This window comes from Meriones unguiculatus, chromosome 9, assembly GCF_030254825.1.
Source record: "Meriones unguiculatus strain TT.TT164.6M chromosome 9, Bangor_MerUng_6.1, whole genome shotgun sequence".
Lineage (NCBI taxonomy): Eukaryota > Metazoa > Chordata > Mammalia > Rodentia > Muridae > Meriones > Meriones unguiculatus.
This window is the reverse complement of record NC_083357.1, coordinates 50,322,042-50,340,166: the sequence shown is the minus strand read 5'-3', so window position 1 is coordinate 50,340,166 and position 18,125 is coordinate 50,322,042. Positions and strand designations below refer to the sequence as shown.

General features: G+C 41.3%; 2 protein-coding genes across 2 annotated transcripts in view; one reads left to right on the top strand and one right to left on the bottom strand.

The window, feature by feature from the left end:
• Rnf17 (ring finger protein 17) overlaps positions 1–6,008 on the top strand; it is a 141,367-nt gene extending 135,359 nt beyond the window's left edge. Inside the window, exons 34-37 of the mRNA XM_060391145.1 lie at positions 780–915; positions 3,230–3,419; positions 5,314–5,413; positions 5,836–6,008. Coding sequence (XP_060247128.1) covers positions 780–915; positions 3,230–3,419; positions 5,314–5,412 — 425 coding nt within the window. The 3' untranslated portion in view covers position 5,413; positions 5,836–6,008. The remainder of the gene's footprint in view (positions 1–779; positions 916–3,229; positions 3,420–5,313; positions 5,414–5,835) is intronic.
• Positions 5,976–18,125, bottom strand: part of Cenpj (centromere protein J) — a 41,416-nt gene continuing 29,266 nt past the window's right edge. The window contains exons 11-17 of the mRNA XM_021655044.2: positions 15,625–15,688; positions 12,594–12,658; positions 12,267–12,380; positions 10,483–10,623; positions 10,325–10,409; positions 10,123–10,243; positions 5,976–7,790 (exon numbers count right to left, since the gene is read on the bottom strand). Coding sequence (XP_021510719.1) covers positions 7,598–7,790; positions 10,123–10,243; positions 10,325–10,409; positions 10,483–10,623; positions 12,267–12,380; positions 12,594–12,658; positions 15,625–15,688 — 783 coding nt within the window. The 3' untranslated portion in view covers positions 5,976–7,597. The remainder of the gene's footprint in view (positions 7,791–10,122; positions 10,244–10,324; positions 10,410–10,482; positions 10,624–12,266; positions 12,381–12,593; positions 12,659–15,624; positions 15,689–18,125) is intronic.

Here is an 18,125-nt window from a genome sequence, read left to right as displayed (position 1 = left end):
TAAGCAAAGGAAAACTGTATCAGCCAACTTCTTTCCTGATTTGATTTAATAAGCTTCAATAGGCCATAACTTGTTTGGGCTCACGGTTCCTGTTGCTTGGAATGCTCTTCCTTAGACTGGCAATCACAGTTCAGGTCTCTTGCTCCAGTGAGGTCCCCCCCTTACTGGAGATCTGCTCTACCTCTTTCAACATGGAGCAGCACCCCCCTGCTCACCAGTTTACAGAAGCACTGTCAGCAGGCCGGCTCAGGTACAGCAGCAGCAGTCAGAAGGGCACTGTGCACTTGGCCTCATTGTTTCCAAAAGAGTGTCAGTCAGCTCATCAGGTGGGTTTTGTGTACACACAGAATACAGTCCAGAAGGAAAAATCCTCCCTAATTCATACCTCCAGAGAAGTCATAGTCTCAGCGTAATTTCTGGATCTAACACATGGTTTGTTCATTTCATAGCTACTTTATGCCTCCAAGGTGGTTTTTTGTGTTTGTTTTAGTGCTGAACATCTAACCCATGCTTTGCCCATGCTGAGCAAATGTTCTACCAGTGAAATACATCCCCCGCCCTTAGCAATGCAACCTCACCTGGGTGGAAATGAAGTGCCAAGGATGGGCACGTGCCTTCCCTCAAAACATAACCTTAGACATTAATAAGAAAAGCCACCACAGTACTCAGTGCAGCGACCATATGGTTATACATTTATTTCTTTGTACTTTTTGTATTAACTTTTTTGGAAGAAAATCACTAACAATTTCATGATTTGTTCCTCTTTACTGCCTTTCCAGAAATGCCTTGCCTCGCAGAATATGCTGATGGTTTGTGGTATAGAGCAAAGATTGTTTCCATTAAAGAATTTAATCCTTTATCTGTCCTGGTACTGTTTGTTGATTATGGGTCCACAGAGAAGCTGTCAATAAACAGGTAAAGTAAAAGTTGAATAAGGTGCTTTTTAAAGCATATATATGTATGTGTGTGGTCTGTGTCTCAGTGGGGGAGCATGTGCCTATGCAGAGGTCAAAGGTTAGTATTGGTGTCTTCTATTGCTCTCCACCTGGCTTTCTGAGACAGCGCTCTAACTGAACCTGCTCTCCATTTCACTGGCCAGCAGGCCCAGGGTCCACCTTTGGCTGTTTACCAAACTGCAGTCCTCATGCTTACATGCCAAATTCTTTGCTCACTGAGCTGGCTCCCCAGTCCACAGTAAGGGTTCTTTGTTTTATCTGGGGTGGGTAGGTAATTAGAGCTATTTGTTGGGAAGATTTTGCCTTGTTGTTTTTGTTTTGTTTGTTTGTTTTTTGAGACAGGGTTTCTCTGTGTAGCCCTGTCTGTCCTGGAACTCACTCTGTAGACCAGGCTGGCCTCAAACTTCAGATCTGCCTGCCTTTGCCTCCCAAGTGCTGGGATTAAAGGCATGTGCCACTATTGCCTCATTTTAAGAGAAAAATTTATTTTAAAATTGTTTATAAATTAGGAACTTCTTTGTGACAATAATTTATGAAAATATGTCTCACATTCTAAGAGACTAGTTTTTGCAGGACCTCACAAGCAGAATTATGATACTCCTTGAGGCCATTTAAGACTTGAGACTGCTATCCGACCATATACTCAACTGCTTATGTAACCTGCCTTTAAGAGAACAAAATAACAACCACCTTTACTTGCCTTGGGTTTCCCATGTAATCAACTTTTACAGTCTAAGCTAATGCATAGCTTTAACCTTAAGTTGCCTTCTCTTCCGTGCCCTGGCTCAGAAAGTAATGTATGTGTGCTATGATAAGTCCTTTGTTGAAAGCAACAACATACATCTTTTACTTTAGACAGCATTGTTCGTTATCTGTGCCAGTTGGAGTCAGTAAAGTTTCATCCCTCGTAAAACTCTGTTAAAGATGTTTGTAAAGAATCCTTCATGTCATTCCCATGTGATGCTTTCTATACCATTGAGTAAAAGAGCAAATCCCTTTATGGACACAGAGACACAGGGACAGACAGGTTCATAAGACAGCATGCAGGCAGGCCCGGATTCAGACTCATATGACAGAGGACAGAGCATGGGGACATGAAGTAGAGAATTCAAACTTGGGCACACTTGTGGTTAAATTACTCCAAGGAGAAGTGCTTTTCTTTTCCCTAATGCAATACCAGTACTTTATTTGTGACTAATACATTCAAACTGATACATTTCGTTACATTGATTTATTTTGTAGATGTGCACACACATGCAGCAATGCATGTGTCAATGTCAGAGAAAAACCTACAGGAGCTATTTCTTTCCTTCCACCACATGGGATTCTGGAACTGAACTCAGGCCTCCAGGCTCCTCGGCAGCAAGCCCCCAACCTGCTAAGTCGGCTCAACAGCCCAGATTGAGGATTTTTAATTTTATTTTTGTTAACTTATTTATGTGTATTATGTGGGTTTGTGCATATTAGTTTAGGTGTCTGAAGAGGCCATAGGTATTAGATTCCCCTAGAGATGGACTTACAGAGGCAGTTGTGAGCTACCAGACATGGAATCTGGGACCCAAAGCAGGTCCTGCAAAAGCAGTATGTGCTCTTGACCACTGAGTCATTTCCTAGTCCCTAAATTAGTTATTTTTTAATGTAGATTTTTCTTTTCACAAGATATGCAAACCATTTACCATCTTAGAATATTGTTCTGCTTTACACTTTGCATTTCCAAAACATTTTTAATCATAGAAATTCTGCCCGTTAAATAATTGTGCTCCATTTTACCCTCACCGAGCCCAATAAGCTACTTGGTTCCTTCTGCACCTGGTCATGAAGGTTTACCCGGCAGCAATGCCAGTTTGCTTTCTAAGGCCTTGTATGTGTCTGTCTCAACTTGAGACACTCTTTATGGGTTGGCACTGGGACTGCTTTTACTTCTTCCTATTGTGAGCAAGGCTGTATAAACATGAGTATACAGATGCCTTGTTGAGACCCTGCTTTCAGTTATTTGTAGTGTACCTTGGAGATGGAATTGCAGGACCACATACTCCATTCTTAATGTCTAAGGAACTCCTATACAAAATTCTCCACGGCAACTCTACCACTGTACATTGCTAACAGTGCCCAAGGCCTTTGGCTTTTGTGACTTTTTGGCTATGCTCTTGGTGTCATTTGCCAAATCCGGTATCATGACACTTTTCTCCTGTTTTCTACAGAGAGTGATAAATCTTTAACTGAGAATTTGAATTGTGACATTGTGATCATTTTATCAATCTCTTTTATAACAGACTACGTCAGATTCCTGTTCAGCTTATGCAGTACCCAGCCCAAGCCATAAAGGTTCTCTTGGCAGGGTTTAAACCTCCCTTAAGTGACTCGGGAAAGGCAAGAATACCATACTGTCCCAAGTGGAGCATGGAAGCACTGTGGACTATGATAGACTGTCTCCAAGGAAAACAACTTTATGCTTCCTCTGTGGTAAGTATGTCTTAATTAGCCAAATTATTTTCAAACTATTTCCATAAACCCTATTAACTTTGTAAAGTGTTTTGCTTCTTCTTAAAAAAAAATAATAGTTAAAGCATATAAAGCTACCTAGACTACAGAAGTTAAAAGTCTCGAGGCTAGTTAACATGTTTCTATTTGGGGCTTGGGATGGAAGCCTAACTGCCACAAGTTAGCAGAGCACTTGCCTTCACAGAGATACACCTGCGGATGCACACCTATACTCCACCATTTGGGACATGCAAGCAGGTGGGTCAGAAGGTCATCACCCTGGCTGGGCCTGTCACACTGGCCAAAGAACACTTTCATTTTAACAAACTTTATTATCCTAAAGTGATAGGCAATGATTAATATAAAATTGTTATTTTATATTAATTTATAATGATTATATTAATAGTAATTGTATTATTACATAAAACTATTTTATATTAATATTAAATTTTATATAAAAGATGCATATCCTACAATCAAAGATCTTTCACGTCAATGAAAAATAAACATGCATACCAGTAACTAATTTGAGGTAGAATCAAAGTACAGTTAGGGGTATAGATAACTTTGCAGGCTGGGAAGAAATGTAAGAAATGACTACTTGCATCTGAAGAGACCTGGAAAGGTATTAAGAAAGTTCTTAGTAGGCATTCAAGTAACTCACTAAGTTAAGTTGGCCCAGAAAGCGATACACAGGCTTCGTCCTGAAAGCTGGGGGAGCCATGGCCAGAGAGGCCAGACCTGTATCAGAACTGCGGGGTTGGGGGGGAGGTGGCTCAAGGGTTAGCAGCATGTTGCTGCTCTTGCAAAAGGGCCCACGTTTGGTTCCCAGTGGCTCACAACAATCTACCCCAGTTCCTGGGCATCGGATGCCCTCTTCTGAGCTTGCTGTATACACATTGTGAACATAGGCACCTGAAGGCAAAGCACTCATACACATACATTAGTTTAAAAAACTCCAAATGGTATTCAGAGTAACAAACCTGTCTTTTTAAGTTTAACGTAGCACACAGTAGTAGCCCACAGGCAAGCAGGAACGTTGTCTTACATAGTATTCTAGAACTGCACATTTTTATCCTTATAAACAAGTACACATACACACAATTTGTTTCTGTGTTCTGGCTCAGGATTCTAAAATCCAGGACGCCCAGACCTCCCCCTTGACACAGCCCTGAGCAGGGATGATGATGTAGAAGGTTGAGTTACCCCGTTGGTCCTAACAACTGGTGTTCAGGCCTGCCTGCTTCCCTCCTTTGTGTTCTCTGCCAGGTGTTAGGACAAAGAATCCTGTATATTTCCGTCCACAATATTATTACTAGAAAATGCTTTTGGGAAACTACTGTTGTATAGTGTGCACTAACATGTACATAGTTCATGAAGGGTTTCTAAAGTCAGTGAAAGTACAGGCAGACCAAGTGTTTATTACAAGTATATTTCTTCACCTCTGTGAATAACAGCCAAATTTTAGTTTATGCATAAGAGATACAGTATGTGCTGTATGGAATGTAAAGGAGCCTTAATAAGGATAGTGATATGAAAGACCATTTGCTCCTATCTAGGCAGGAGAGACTTGAGGTCTCATTTGTTTTAATAGAGGAGAATGGAAGAAATTGGAGTTAGCAGAAAACCATCAAAGATGCCCTCTGAAGGTAAGAGTATGAATTAGTCTTGTGCCACCTTCCCAGTGAAAGCAGCCAGATGGAGGATGGAAAGGGCAGCAAAGAAAGTACTGTGTTTCATTTGTTGGTATCGGGGATTTTTGCTTGTTTTTTGTGATCTTCCTGCTTCTGTTGATTACAGGTGTGTTATCACCACATTACAGGTGTATACCCAGCTATATTTTTGTCTTCTTGATAACTGTATCTTTCCATTTTAGGCTCAGGAACCAGAACAAATAGTGACATTATATGAAGATGAACAATACCCAGTTCATATGTCCTTGGTGGAAATGGGGCTTGCAGATAAAGATGAATGATGTAAGTGTACTTCCTTGGTTGCCTGTTTAGTCAGCACCTGTGTGCTTACATATGACTGCTCTGGCAGAAATTAATACAAAATTGCTTATAAAAGCATCTCTGATACTTTCATTTCTCAAAAGATGAAATTCAACAAGAGCTCTGTTCCAGATTTCATTGCCTTGCTGCCTTGCTGCCTTGCTGCTTCTTGAACACCATTAACAATCCTTGTATTTGTAAATATAGTCGGGAATGGCTGTCATTATGTCCTGTTATTGATGGGTGGGGGCAAGCAGCACACGACAGTTGGGACAAGTAATTTATGCTCATTACCAAGTAGCATATACACAGAACCACTGTGGGACTCAGGTAACTAATGCGCTTCAGCTAGAACGGAATAAAGCATTTAGGCAAGTTTTAAAGTAATACTTTTTGTTTTTCAGGTATACATGAGCACCTGTAGCTGTCCAGAAAAAAAGTTTACTGTTAGATTTGTACCATTTCAGGTTTGATTTTAACTTGTTCTGCAGTCATATCTTTTTTTCTTCCTTTAGTTTTACTTGTTAAATTGTTCAAGAATGGTGTGGGAGAAAGTTAATATTTTCTTTGAAACATTTTTGTTTATACTGTTTTCAAAATAAAATTTAGGCATATAGAAATTTTAGTTCATGTTATTAAGATTTTGCTTAAGAAATAGCAGAACTTTTGAAAGTCCTGAAATGTCTCACTCATCACCACTCCCACTCCCTTACAAAATGAGTAGGATTGAATTGGTGTTTATAGTTTATTGCATAAGTCTTGATAATTCTGTGGTCTGTAAGACTGGAAAAGCTAAATAACACTTTCACCCTGTTTGCAGTGCAGTGTGTTAGTGGGAGCCCTGCTGACTTCACTGCCCATTTGAGTGCGCGACCTTACTGTTAGCTATGTGGGTAGTCACTTAGCTTTTTGTTGTCTAATTGCATTCTCCTATAGGGCCCTTATACACACGAGAGGTTTTCTTATATGTACGTACTAGTGGGATTTGCCGGGTCAAGGGGCAGTTACTTTTGAAAAGGTAGATAAACATTCTTGAAGATGGCAGTTGTCCTTTAAAGTTTATGCTTCATGTCTTACTTTAAAATTCTTCCATATGATTTTTTGTGTTTCATATTCGGTTCTTTTTGTTTGTTTTGGTTTTGGGGAGTTGTTTGGTTTTTTGAGAGAGGGTTTCTCTGTATAGCCTTGACACTGTCCTGGACTCACTTTGTAGACTCAGAGATCTGCCTGCCTCTGCCTCCCTAACTGCTGGGATCACAGGTGTGCGCCACTGTAGATGGCTTACATCAGTTGGACTGGATTTATTAGTAACTGTCCATACCCACTGTCCTAGCTATAAGCTTAGAGTAGGCAGCTTGCCCGTTCTTTGAGCATAGCTGGCCTGTACTGGCTCCCACCTCTGGTAATGACACTAAGGGCGTGACCGGTTCACACCAGCTGCTTACTCCTCTGTTTTTGACAAAGTACACCAGCTTTCTGGTCATAACTGCTTTCTCCTAAGACTATTTAGTATTTGTAATATGGTTTGGCCTGTTTGTGTTCATCTCCACTCTTACAGTTCATGAGTTTTTGTGCTAGATAATAGTTTTCCTTTTAGTATTGGCTGCAGTAATGTTTTGACATTCACTTTTTAGTTCCCTCTCTGGGAAGCTCACAGCCCACGGCTACTGTGCCTATGGAACAAGTATTTGAGGCACTTCTTTTACCTGTTGGTTTTCTTATTTTGAAAAACTGTACAAGCCATGTGTGGTGGTACATGTCTTCAATCCCAGCACTGGGAACACAGAAACAGGTATCATTCAAGGCCGGCCCAACCTACACAGTGAGTTTCAGGCTAGCTAGCACTACACAGTGGGGCCCAGTCTTCAAAAAACAAAAAGAAAAGATGCTTAAAGAAATAAACTGTACATAGTTTATAGCAAAGCAATAGTATTTTCTCTTCCTAACTGTAGACAGACACATGCACTAGGTGAGCTGCTTTTGTGTTTCTAAGAATGTAAAACAGGAAGACTGTGTAGTAAAACTTTTAATGTTAAAATTCAAACAAACATAATCTTTTACATTTATTTAGACACATATAAATTAAACTGAACACATTAATAAATGTACATACTCTCAACAGAAAAACTAGTTAGTGTTATTTCATGATTAATCCCACAAAGATCTTTACAATTCTCTGTCCATTAGAACATTACCATCTTTGTCCTTCACTCTGACTCGGCCAGATGTGTATTTTGTCTCTTGATGACCATTTGCATAGACAGTTTTAACAGTCCCATCGGGATATTCTCGTCTCTTGAACTGAGCAGTATGGAGCTCTCGTTGGCCATTATTAAACTCTATGATTTTATTGCCATCACTGTAAAATTTAAACCAGAATATGATTTCTTAAAAATATATATCAACAGGAGCTGGGCATAGTGATTGGTACATGACTGTAATACCAGCCCTCAGGAGGCTGAGGTATGAGGACTGGAAGTTCAAGTCCAGCGTGAGCAACACAAAAGGAAACCTGCCTTGCTGCCTCTAAAATTTAAAATAGAGCTGGAGGGGAGATCAGTGGAAAAGTACTTGCCTAGTGTGCATGAGGCCTTGGTTCAATCCTCAATACTATGTAAGAATAAAAAGAAAAGAAATGTACAACAGGAAAGCTAGCAAAAGTAGCCTTTGATTCTGGTAATTTGTTTCTTCTCCTAAACATACTCACTAGTCCTCTTCCCAATACAATTGCAAGCTCTGTCTGCAGTATTTCATTTCAGTTCCAGCTACTAAAAAGTTCTTTTTTTGAACTTACTTTATACTTTTACTATAAAGTATCTGATTTTTTGTTTTAAATTTTAGCTTGTTGTTTTGACAAAAGTCTCTTTATCCATAACTGGCCTGCAACTTGCTTTGTAAAGTATGCTGCCCTCAAACTCCCATGATCCACCTGCCTCCTTAGTTCTGGAGTTAAAGGCTTGTGTATGTCACCATGCCCAGCTCAAAGCTGGGGCATGTTAAAAGTTAGCTATTCAGGTTCCTTGGGGGAAGGTTAGGATGGCTCTTTTTCACTAGATTGAAGATCACCTGGGTACTTTGAACAACAACGAAACAGTAAGAATATGAAAAAATTAACACACAGTAGATTGCTGGGCATGTCTAAGGTACATTCAGTGACTCTCCACAGCTGGGGAGTTGGCGATTTGGAACATAGGGGGGAAGGTGTTGACAGCAGCACCATTCTGTGCCACACACATGTGGAAGACACAAAGCCTATTCCAGGAGCTGATGCTTCCCCTGAGGGACCGCTGCTCTAGCACAGGTACATCTGAACAATACAGGTGATCAATGACACTACAATTTGAGAACCACTGCTCTGGAGTAAACGGTAATCCTGACCAAACTAATATAATACCTGGGACATGCCCATAAAAACAAGACTGGCTATGAGTTAGTCTATGTTGAAGCATGGGTATGTAATTTTTCTCTTTTCTGCTTATTACACAAACTTCAAATGTAAGAGTAAAAAACAAAATCCTAAATTTGTTTTAATGTTATCCAATGTATAACAGATTCCTAATTTATTTTTGACAAACTGCTATTTATTTGCCTATGTATCAGATTTCTACACTAAGGAAGAAACACTCCAATGACTCTAAGAAGTTGCTATACCACCTAGTTAGTTTTAGCTCTCTTGGCCAATTTGTATACTAGGCTTAGTGCATTAACTGTATTTAGTTGCCACATCCTAAGATCAAGAGGGGAAAACTCAAAATTAGATGTGGCAGAGCTTCACGAGGACTGGGATTAAAATGGTGAGGTAAGCAGCTGTGACTCTTCAGGTTGGTTATGATGCATACTATAATCTCAGCCTGCGGGGACAGAAGGATCAGGAGTTCAAGGCCAGGCTGGGCTATAAGAAACTTAAAAAATGTGGATTTAGCATCCAGGGACTACATATATTCAAAAGGACAAAGGAAGAACTTATTGATTTTGAAAGTTTGTACTAAATATACCAAGAGATTAAACCTATAACACAATTGGCAGAGGGCTTGAGAAATTAAAAATACAAGATAGAAAAGTCTAAACATGTTTCAGTGGTTCTGTCAACTGCATACCTGAAGCATCCAGCCTTCTGTGTCTCATTCTGTTTTCAAAGCTCACTAAACTTCTAAACAACTCCCACTCCCTCCTCTCCTGAGTTCTGTGCAGCCTCTCTCTAAATCCCATTATCTCACACTGCTTCTAAACTTTACAGTACAAGCATATGTCTCACTTGTTCTCAAAGCTGTCTGTGTTCACGTCTCACCTCAGTGAAAATTCAAGTGACCCTTTAAGTCACTTATATTTGAGAGGTTTTATATTTGGGAGGGTGCATGCTCCCTTGCATATAGAACTAAAAAAGGACTCTATCTATTCCCTTAAGAAGGCCTGTCACTTAACTGGAAGCTTGCCATTTGGACTAGGCTCACCGGCTAGTGAGCTGCAGGACCCACCTATCTTTCCCCCACTCCGTGCCCAGCACTAGGGTTACAGCAACGTGCATCCATGTCTTTTTCTAGAGTAGAAAGTTCCAACTCAGCGCTTCATGACTGCACAGCAAGTGCTCTTCCCTGCTGAGCCCATCCCTAGTCCCAGATGTTTCAGATTGTTTTTTAAAGTTGAACCATGAAAACTGGAAAATGTAGAAACAGATTTAAGAGATACCATACCGTTGTACTCGAACAATTGTGCCATCTGGAAAGATGCTTTCTTCTTGACCATCAGCAAATAAAGTCTTGATGGTCTGGTCAGGAAATGTGATTTCTTTTCTTCCATCTGGGAAATGCTTTTCTGTTTTTAAAATGATTGTTATCAATATTAATTTTTTAAAGGAAGGTTAGCACTTAACAGAGGAGGCAAAAAAGTTTGTACCTATTTGTCCACTTGAGAAATGTAAGACTTCAAGGCCTTCTGGGTATGTGGTGTGAGTGGTCTGGGCAGCGGCATAGTAGTAGACCTACAGAGACACTTAGTTGAGTCGCCCCTCTCCAGAGATGACATAGCTACAAACAGCGGCCTGACATACTTACCACTCTCTCATCCGGCATGACCTGCTTCACATCACCGTTGAAAAACGTAACAGTAATGCTCTTCCCATCCGCACTCACTTCTTTCCGAGTTCCATTGGGAAACAGTACAACCCGGCGCCCATTCTTATAAACCTTTTCTACCTAAAAAGACATAAGGTGATTATCACCAGGTGTGATTTCCTCCTGAGACCATGCAGTTAAGATACAAGGAATTCCCTGCCTGTTTACACAACATCCAAATTCTCTATAATAAAAGTAAAACATTTTCTAAAATCAAAAGTAGAGAACACCTTTACTCCATCAGGGTGATGCTTTTCTCAGCTTGCTGCTGTTGTTCATACTCCACTTACATTAACCTCATCTAAAACAAAACCTCTCATCAACTTGGTATCCTACAGAGACTAATAAAATATGGTTACTTCCTTTGACTGGTTATCCTCCTCAGTCCTTAAGGTTAGACAGGACTTTGGTCTCATCGTTTCAATTAAATAAAATTAGGGTATATGAAACAGATTTTTCCACAAACCCAACGAAGAAGCCCTTAGTCACCTCCCCCAGACAGACCATCATTTATGTCCCTTTTCACTCCTTCTTTTGATCAGCACACCCACTTTTTCCACTTACAAACTTTTTAAGGCCAAGAACATGGGCTAGAGAGATGGCTCTCAGGGTAAAGGCACTTGCTGCCAACCCTGATAACCTGAGTTCTCAGGACCCGTATGTTAGAAGGAGAATAGCAACTCTGGGAAGTTGTGCTCTGACTTCCCCAGAACAAAGTTACACAGACTGATAACAGGCCTGGCTCCAGAATAGTATTACAAAGATCACAGAAGAGAAAACATGGGAGGCCTTCCAGCTCTGTGCGATGCAAAGGTGAAGTTAAGCAGATGATAGGTCTCCTTCTGTATGTCTCTAAATATTCAAGCTCCACAGCCCTGAAGCTAAGCACCATCATAGCCTTCAAGATCAACTCTAGTCACACTACAGCAGTCACTGATGGCCACATGCATAATGTTCTTCTCTTTTGGTATAATGAAGTAGAAAAACCCTTACCCCCTTGCATCCTAGCTGCCATCATGTAACAAAGGATCATGTTAGTTGTGTTCGTGATAGCATGAGCCTGTGCTGACAGGTACAGAAAAGTACATCACTCACAATTATATAGTACTTGATAATATAAAACAGCTATGTTGCTGACTTATGTGCTTTCTGTACTACGCTTTTATTTTAGAGCATACTCCTACATATAGAGTTTATATCACACAGTCTCCTAACACATGTTTATATCCACATGAAGTATCCTGTGCTAATCTGGCGTCACTTTGTTTGTCTAGGCCCTCAGAGCAATTGCTCTACCATATACATACCTATGTATGCACATACCCCATATACATTTACACACAGACACAGCATGCCCCAGGTCTGAGGGCATGATCTCACTTAGGCCTTTGTAAGCACATTCTAGGATTTTCATACAATAATACAATCTATAACAATGTAATTCTCAGAACAGGTCCCTGTTGTCAAGTGATAAGTGACATTTTCAGAGTCAAAATCCTTATTTTAATGCGTGGTTATCTATTCTTATTTTTATGAGAACTGCTTGGTGTTTTGCTTGCCTGTATTTCTGTGTGATGATATCAGATTCCCCTGGAACTAGAGTTACAAACAGCTGTGAGCTGCCATGTGAATGCTGGGAATTGAACCTGAGTCCTCTGAACGAGCAGCCACTTTAACCAGTGAGCCATCTCTCCAGCCCCATTCATATTTTAAATATGTTCTACCTTTCCATCAGGATGACTGACTTCTCCCTGAATTTCTTCCTCTTTTTCCTCCTTGTTTTTATATTCAAGATCTGGAAAGTGCAATGGTTCAAGAGGCTCTCTGGGCAAAGCAGCCTACAAGACAAGAGATTTTAGGCAGTTACAACCTGTACCTACTAAATTAAAACCAGATTCTAAAATTACACGATTCTATGACTAGTGTTTATTGGTATATATGAAACATTTACAATGTTAAATAAAAGCCCTTCTTTCTATCTGGTTTAGAAACTTAAGTCCATTTCAATACTGAATAAACATTCACATATGTAACAATATAAAAAGACTTACTTGTCCTTTTTCCGAGCTGCCTAGATCACGAGGAGGCACAGACTTGGATCTTCGAGTCGGATTCCCTGTTAGAATGTAATTGTCAGAGTTAGTGACTTAATGAAAATATTTAGCTTTTTGGTCTGGTAAAATACTTCCTTTGGGGGCCACTGAGATGGCTCAGCTGGTAAAAGCACTTGCCCCTAAGCCTTGAAACCTTAATCCTTGGAACCCACGTGGTAGGAGGAAGGAACCAACTTCCACAAGTTGTCAGCTGCCATCCTACCGTCACAGCACAGTAGCGCACACACACCCCAGACACAAAATCAAACATTTCCTTTTTCAGTGCTGTTTTAGTTAACCCAGCTGCCTTGTTTTATTTATGTGTACGTGAGAGTCTGTCCACATATATGTAATGTACTCAGGCATGTGGGTACTCCAGGATGCAGGAAGAGGGCATCAGATCCCTGTAGCTGGAGTTACAGGTGATTGCGCACTACCCAGTGTGGGTGCTGGGAACTGACCTTGAGTCCTCTGAGAGCAGCAAGTGCTCAGTCACTGAGCCATCTCCCCAGCCAATACCCTGTATAAAACCTTCACCTGAGAGTCCAAACTGCCAGCATTGACAATTCTATACCACAACATATTATTTAATATATTATTATTAATATTATTAATTATTAATATATTTTTAAAAAAACACTTACATCCTTAAAATTAGTGTATGGAAGATGAAAGACAAGACAGAGATAAAAGAAATTCCAGAAAGAGTGCAGAGGCTTGCCATAGGCCCATAGGCAAATGGCAGCCAGGGTTCTAGGGCTAGCAGGATACTTGCCTGTCTACACAACAAGAAGAATGTCATCATTTACTTCACAGGGCAAGTGTGCAAATTGTACCATACAACCACAACTATCACATCATTTTTAACCTTTAACCTCCACCAGGGATGAGACTAATTTTCCCCGTTTTTCAAGTAAAGAAACCAAGGCTGAAAGGATAAATCACCAAATCAATAAGGAAGAACCAGAATTGGAGCCCTGCCAGTTCATTACATACCACATTTAATTCTCAGTTATGATCTAACATGAACTTGAACCCTACAGCTCGACAGAGCAAGGAGACGGGAGCATGCCGACTTCTAGGTGCAGGCTCACGATCTATAGGACTATACATACAGACCCACACAACATAAGAGGGGAGAGAAGAAACCGGCTAGCAAGTGGTGCAGGAACAGAGTCCACAGTATGGTTCATAACTTGATAAGGGAAAACGTAAAACACGGGGCTGAAGAGATGGCTCAGCAGTTAAGAGTACTTGTTCCTCTTGCAGAGGACCCAGTTACAGTTCCCAGTGCCCAAACGACAGCTGACAACACTGTGCAGCTCCACTTCCAAGGTAACCATTGCCCTCTCCTGGCCTCAGCAGGTACCAGACAGGCATGTGGTTCACAGACATACATGCAGGCAGAACATCCATATATATATATATACTTTTAAAACAAAACACCTCCTCGCAAAAAAGAGGCCTAGCAACATTAAAATAATTTGAGTGCATCAAAAGAGATAATGAATACACATAGGCTAGCTTTAGCTTCACAACAAACTCAAAGCTGATGTGGGCTATATGAAACCCCATCTTTGAGGGAAAGAAAAAAGGTTGACAAGCAATAGGCTGAGAGAAGATTTTTGTGATATAGGTAAGTCAGAGTGAATAAAGGCCTTAAGTTACTTTTCTAATAAATAAACAAATGGAAATTGAGGGCTAAGGAGATGGATGAGTGGCACAGGACCTGCCTTGCATACATGGGTTTCAGTGCCCCCTAATAGGATAGGGGTTGGAGGGATCCATAGAGCTAACCATCAAAGGCAGTGGTGTTCAATGTACTTAAATGATCAGGGAAATGCAAATTACAACAATGATGACAAAATACACTTACCTGGCTGGCAAAAAGTAAATCTGACAGCATTGAGTACTGAGCAAGTATGGAGTCAAGCACTTTCCTAGCTATTGAAAGTATAAAGTTGGGGCTAGGGAGGTGGTTCCGTAGATACACATTCTGGTTGCCAGGAATGACCTTGAGTTCAATCTAGAGGACTCACGTGGGAGAGAAACTACTCTTCTACCAGCTGTATTCTCAGTCCACAAGAGCTCACAAATAACTGTAATACACTTTAAGAATGTACTAGCATGGAAACATTCTGGTACAGCCTATTGGCATTAAAGACATTCTACCAGTTGTTCAGTTATTCCAGCCCTTGCTATGTACCTAGAGAAATCCATGTATGTATTCCAGGTACAAATAAGAATGCCCATGGTATTGCCGCACCACACACCAATTAATACAAGTAAATTTGTTGAGGCTGGAGAGATGGCCCAGCAGTTAAGAGCACTGGCTGCTTTTGCAAAGGACCTAGGTTCAGTTCCCAGCATCCACATGGCACAATCATAATAATTACAGGAATAGTGTTTAACAATTTATAAATTGTATGGGCACATATAGTTTAAAAGAATAAACAAATGTGGAATACTATCTAAAATTATCTGAGGAGTAAGACTGATATAGAGACCCCAGTGCAACTCCCCAAAGGGTTCATGTTACTCCAGGAACCTCATGATGTGGAAGGGAAAGGCTACAGTTCGGCTCCAGGAGCACTCAATTCTGACAGCTTATGAACAGCTAAATGAACACATGTATATTTTCTGGCCTTTGTCTTGTCTTTTCTATAAAAAAAAATGTAACTGTTACAGTTTGCCCAAACTGTAAATGAATCAACTTTCTTTTACCAGTTTGTTTCCTAACTTCTTTTGAAACAGAAAAACTGGGGCATCAAGATGAAAAGTCATTAAGCTATTCGTGTTTAATTCTTTGAATATAATCCTCTCTCCTCCTGCTCCCATCCACTTCACTCTAAGCCATCTCACTAGGCAGCCCAGACTGGCCTTGACCTGTGGTGCTTCTCCTGTGATGGGATAACAGGTGTGTGTCACCATGCTCAGCTCAGATTACCTAGAAAGTACAGAAGTCTAGAAGAGCCATGCAGCCTCTTACCTTGTGCTGGCAAATAGTTTTTCTTGTATTTCTCTACCTGGACTCCCGAAGAAACATGACTCTTCTGAAATTGAATTGATGAGTTTTATGATATGAGAGATGATTTTTAATATAATTGTTAGTTTAAATTTCATGACACCAAGTACAATTAACTCAGTTAAGAGCTGTTCATTTGTACCCTCAGTTACCACCATCAGCCAGGTAAATTGGTGGCTATCTAGGAATGAAACACATACATACACTATCCTCCAACTCAAAGACACAGAATAGACTTTCATTGTCAATCAGCCTCTTCCACAAGTTGCCCTCATGTCCCCACTAGTTAATGAGGCTGCCTGACACTCCCCCATTTCAAAATCTGTTCCCATCACCAGCACTGTGAGGCCCTCCCCATCTCTCGTGATATATCATCTTTGGTATCATGACCTACCCTGCCACCAATCTGTGCTCTGTCTAGCCTCAGCTACGACAATTTCAGAACTTTCTACCATCAGTTCTAACAATACCTTCAATAAACAGGTGCACAAATCACAATTTCAAAGTAGTTTACTTAAAAATACCTAGCCTGTGGGGTATTCCAAACAGTCAGTTGAGTATCTGTCTAAGGAGTTTCACTTTTAAGTATTTAAAGGCTAGGAGGCCATGATTTCTACAGCTCCTGTCAACTGCTTTGGCTACACATAAACATCTCATACAAGCACAGTCAGATGCTCACAGCAGTCAGAGCAGGAGGAGTTCGGGGCTTCATCACACCTTTCCACTGGGAAGCTTCTATGATAAAGTATGGTGGAGAACAAACAGATGCCTCTTCTAGGGTATTGTATCCTATCTTTTCCAGATCATACCTCTGAAACTCTCACCTGGACAACTCACACCTAGATATAGTCTATATTGATCCATCTGTTTGCTATGTCCTGTGCCTTTGGCCTTCCGATACAGCTTAATGTTCATGGTTCATTACAGTCATACTCTGACATACTGCAAACCTACATCCTCTTCCCCTGTGTAGTAGCATTCACTTTTGCCAAAATCCAACTCCTACAATAACACCCAAACAACAACACCCACCAAAACAAGAACAGTTCTCATTCACGTGTGTGGTGTCCCACCCATATGTTGGGGGTTGGGGCAGGGCACACAGCCACAAACCAGCCTTCCCTGCTTTCCATTGTTGTGATAAAGACCATGACCAATCCAATCTCATTCCAATCTCATTCCATCACTGAGAAAAGCCACAAAGTCACAGAAGGAACTTAAAGGTACTGAGATCATGGAGGTACACTGCTTACTACCTTCATGGCTTGCTAAGGTGGCTTGCTTAAACTAGCCAGGGCCACCTGCCCAGCAGTAGCCAAACCTACAGTAGGCTAGGTCCTCCCAGATTAATCATCAATCAAGTAAATGCCCCACCAGCTTACCCATAGGCCAATCTGATGGAGACATCGTCTCAAATAAGGTTCCCTCTTTCCAGGTGACTCCAGTTTGACCAGTTACCTCCCTAGGACATTTGGTTTTCAACCTTCCCACATCTACCCTATGTCCCTTGCTTCCACCCTTTCAGCTCAGGTGAGTGTGTTCCTGTTTCCCCTGGAGAGGCAGAGCTTTCGGGGACTTCCCACCAGCTGCCACTATGCAGCAGACTGGTCCGGGCTTGCCTCACAACAGTCTACGTTTAGCCCTCATGTGTTTTAGGATGCTGCCCAGCGGTTCACTGCTTCCTCCAGCAGTGTCCTTGTCACTGAGCCACATTTACTCTTTGACTCTCCTGTCTACAATCTCTTCAGCCACTGTCACCAACTCTCATATCTTCACTGCATTCTTCCCACCATCAGCAATCCAATAGGGGCCTAATGTGCTGCACAGTTCTGCCCTTCGGAAAACCTGGGCATTTCAGTCCTCAACAGGCCCAGCAGACTCCCAATCTCAGGGAACTCTTCTCTTGGCTCAAGATACTATGACAGCCTTCTCCTTCCTCACTCTAATCAGTCACCCTCCTCAGCTGCTGTATCACTAAGCCAGCTCCTCTCCACCAGTGCCTCATGCAGCACAAATTCTGAATGTATCTAGTGTCACCCCCAGCCTGCCCCTTCCCCTGACAGCAGTCCAGTCAGCATCTCCACCTGGTGGCTAGGCCTGTCATGCTTTCCTCACCATTCCTCAACTCCATGGTGGTTTGAATGAGAACGGCCCTCACAGGCTCATATATTTGAATTCTTGGTTCCCTGTTGTTGGGTCTGTTCATGAAGCAGTAGGTGTGGCCCTGTTAGAGGAGGTGTGTCCTGGGGACAGGCTCTGAGTTTTCAAAAGTCCACACCACTCCCAATATGCCTTTCTACGTCTTACTTGAGGATAAGGGTGTAAGCTCTTACCTGCTTTCACAGCAACAGAAAACTAAGACAAGTAGTAAACTACACAGCGTCAGAATTGCCTCGCTGAATAATTAGAGTTCACACTGGAACTGCAGTGCCTTTAACTTGTGCAGTTATCACCCCGCCCACGTT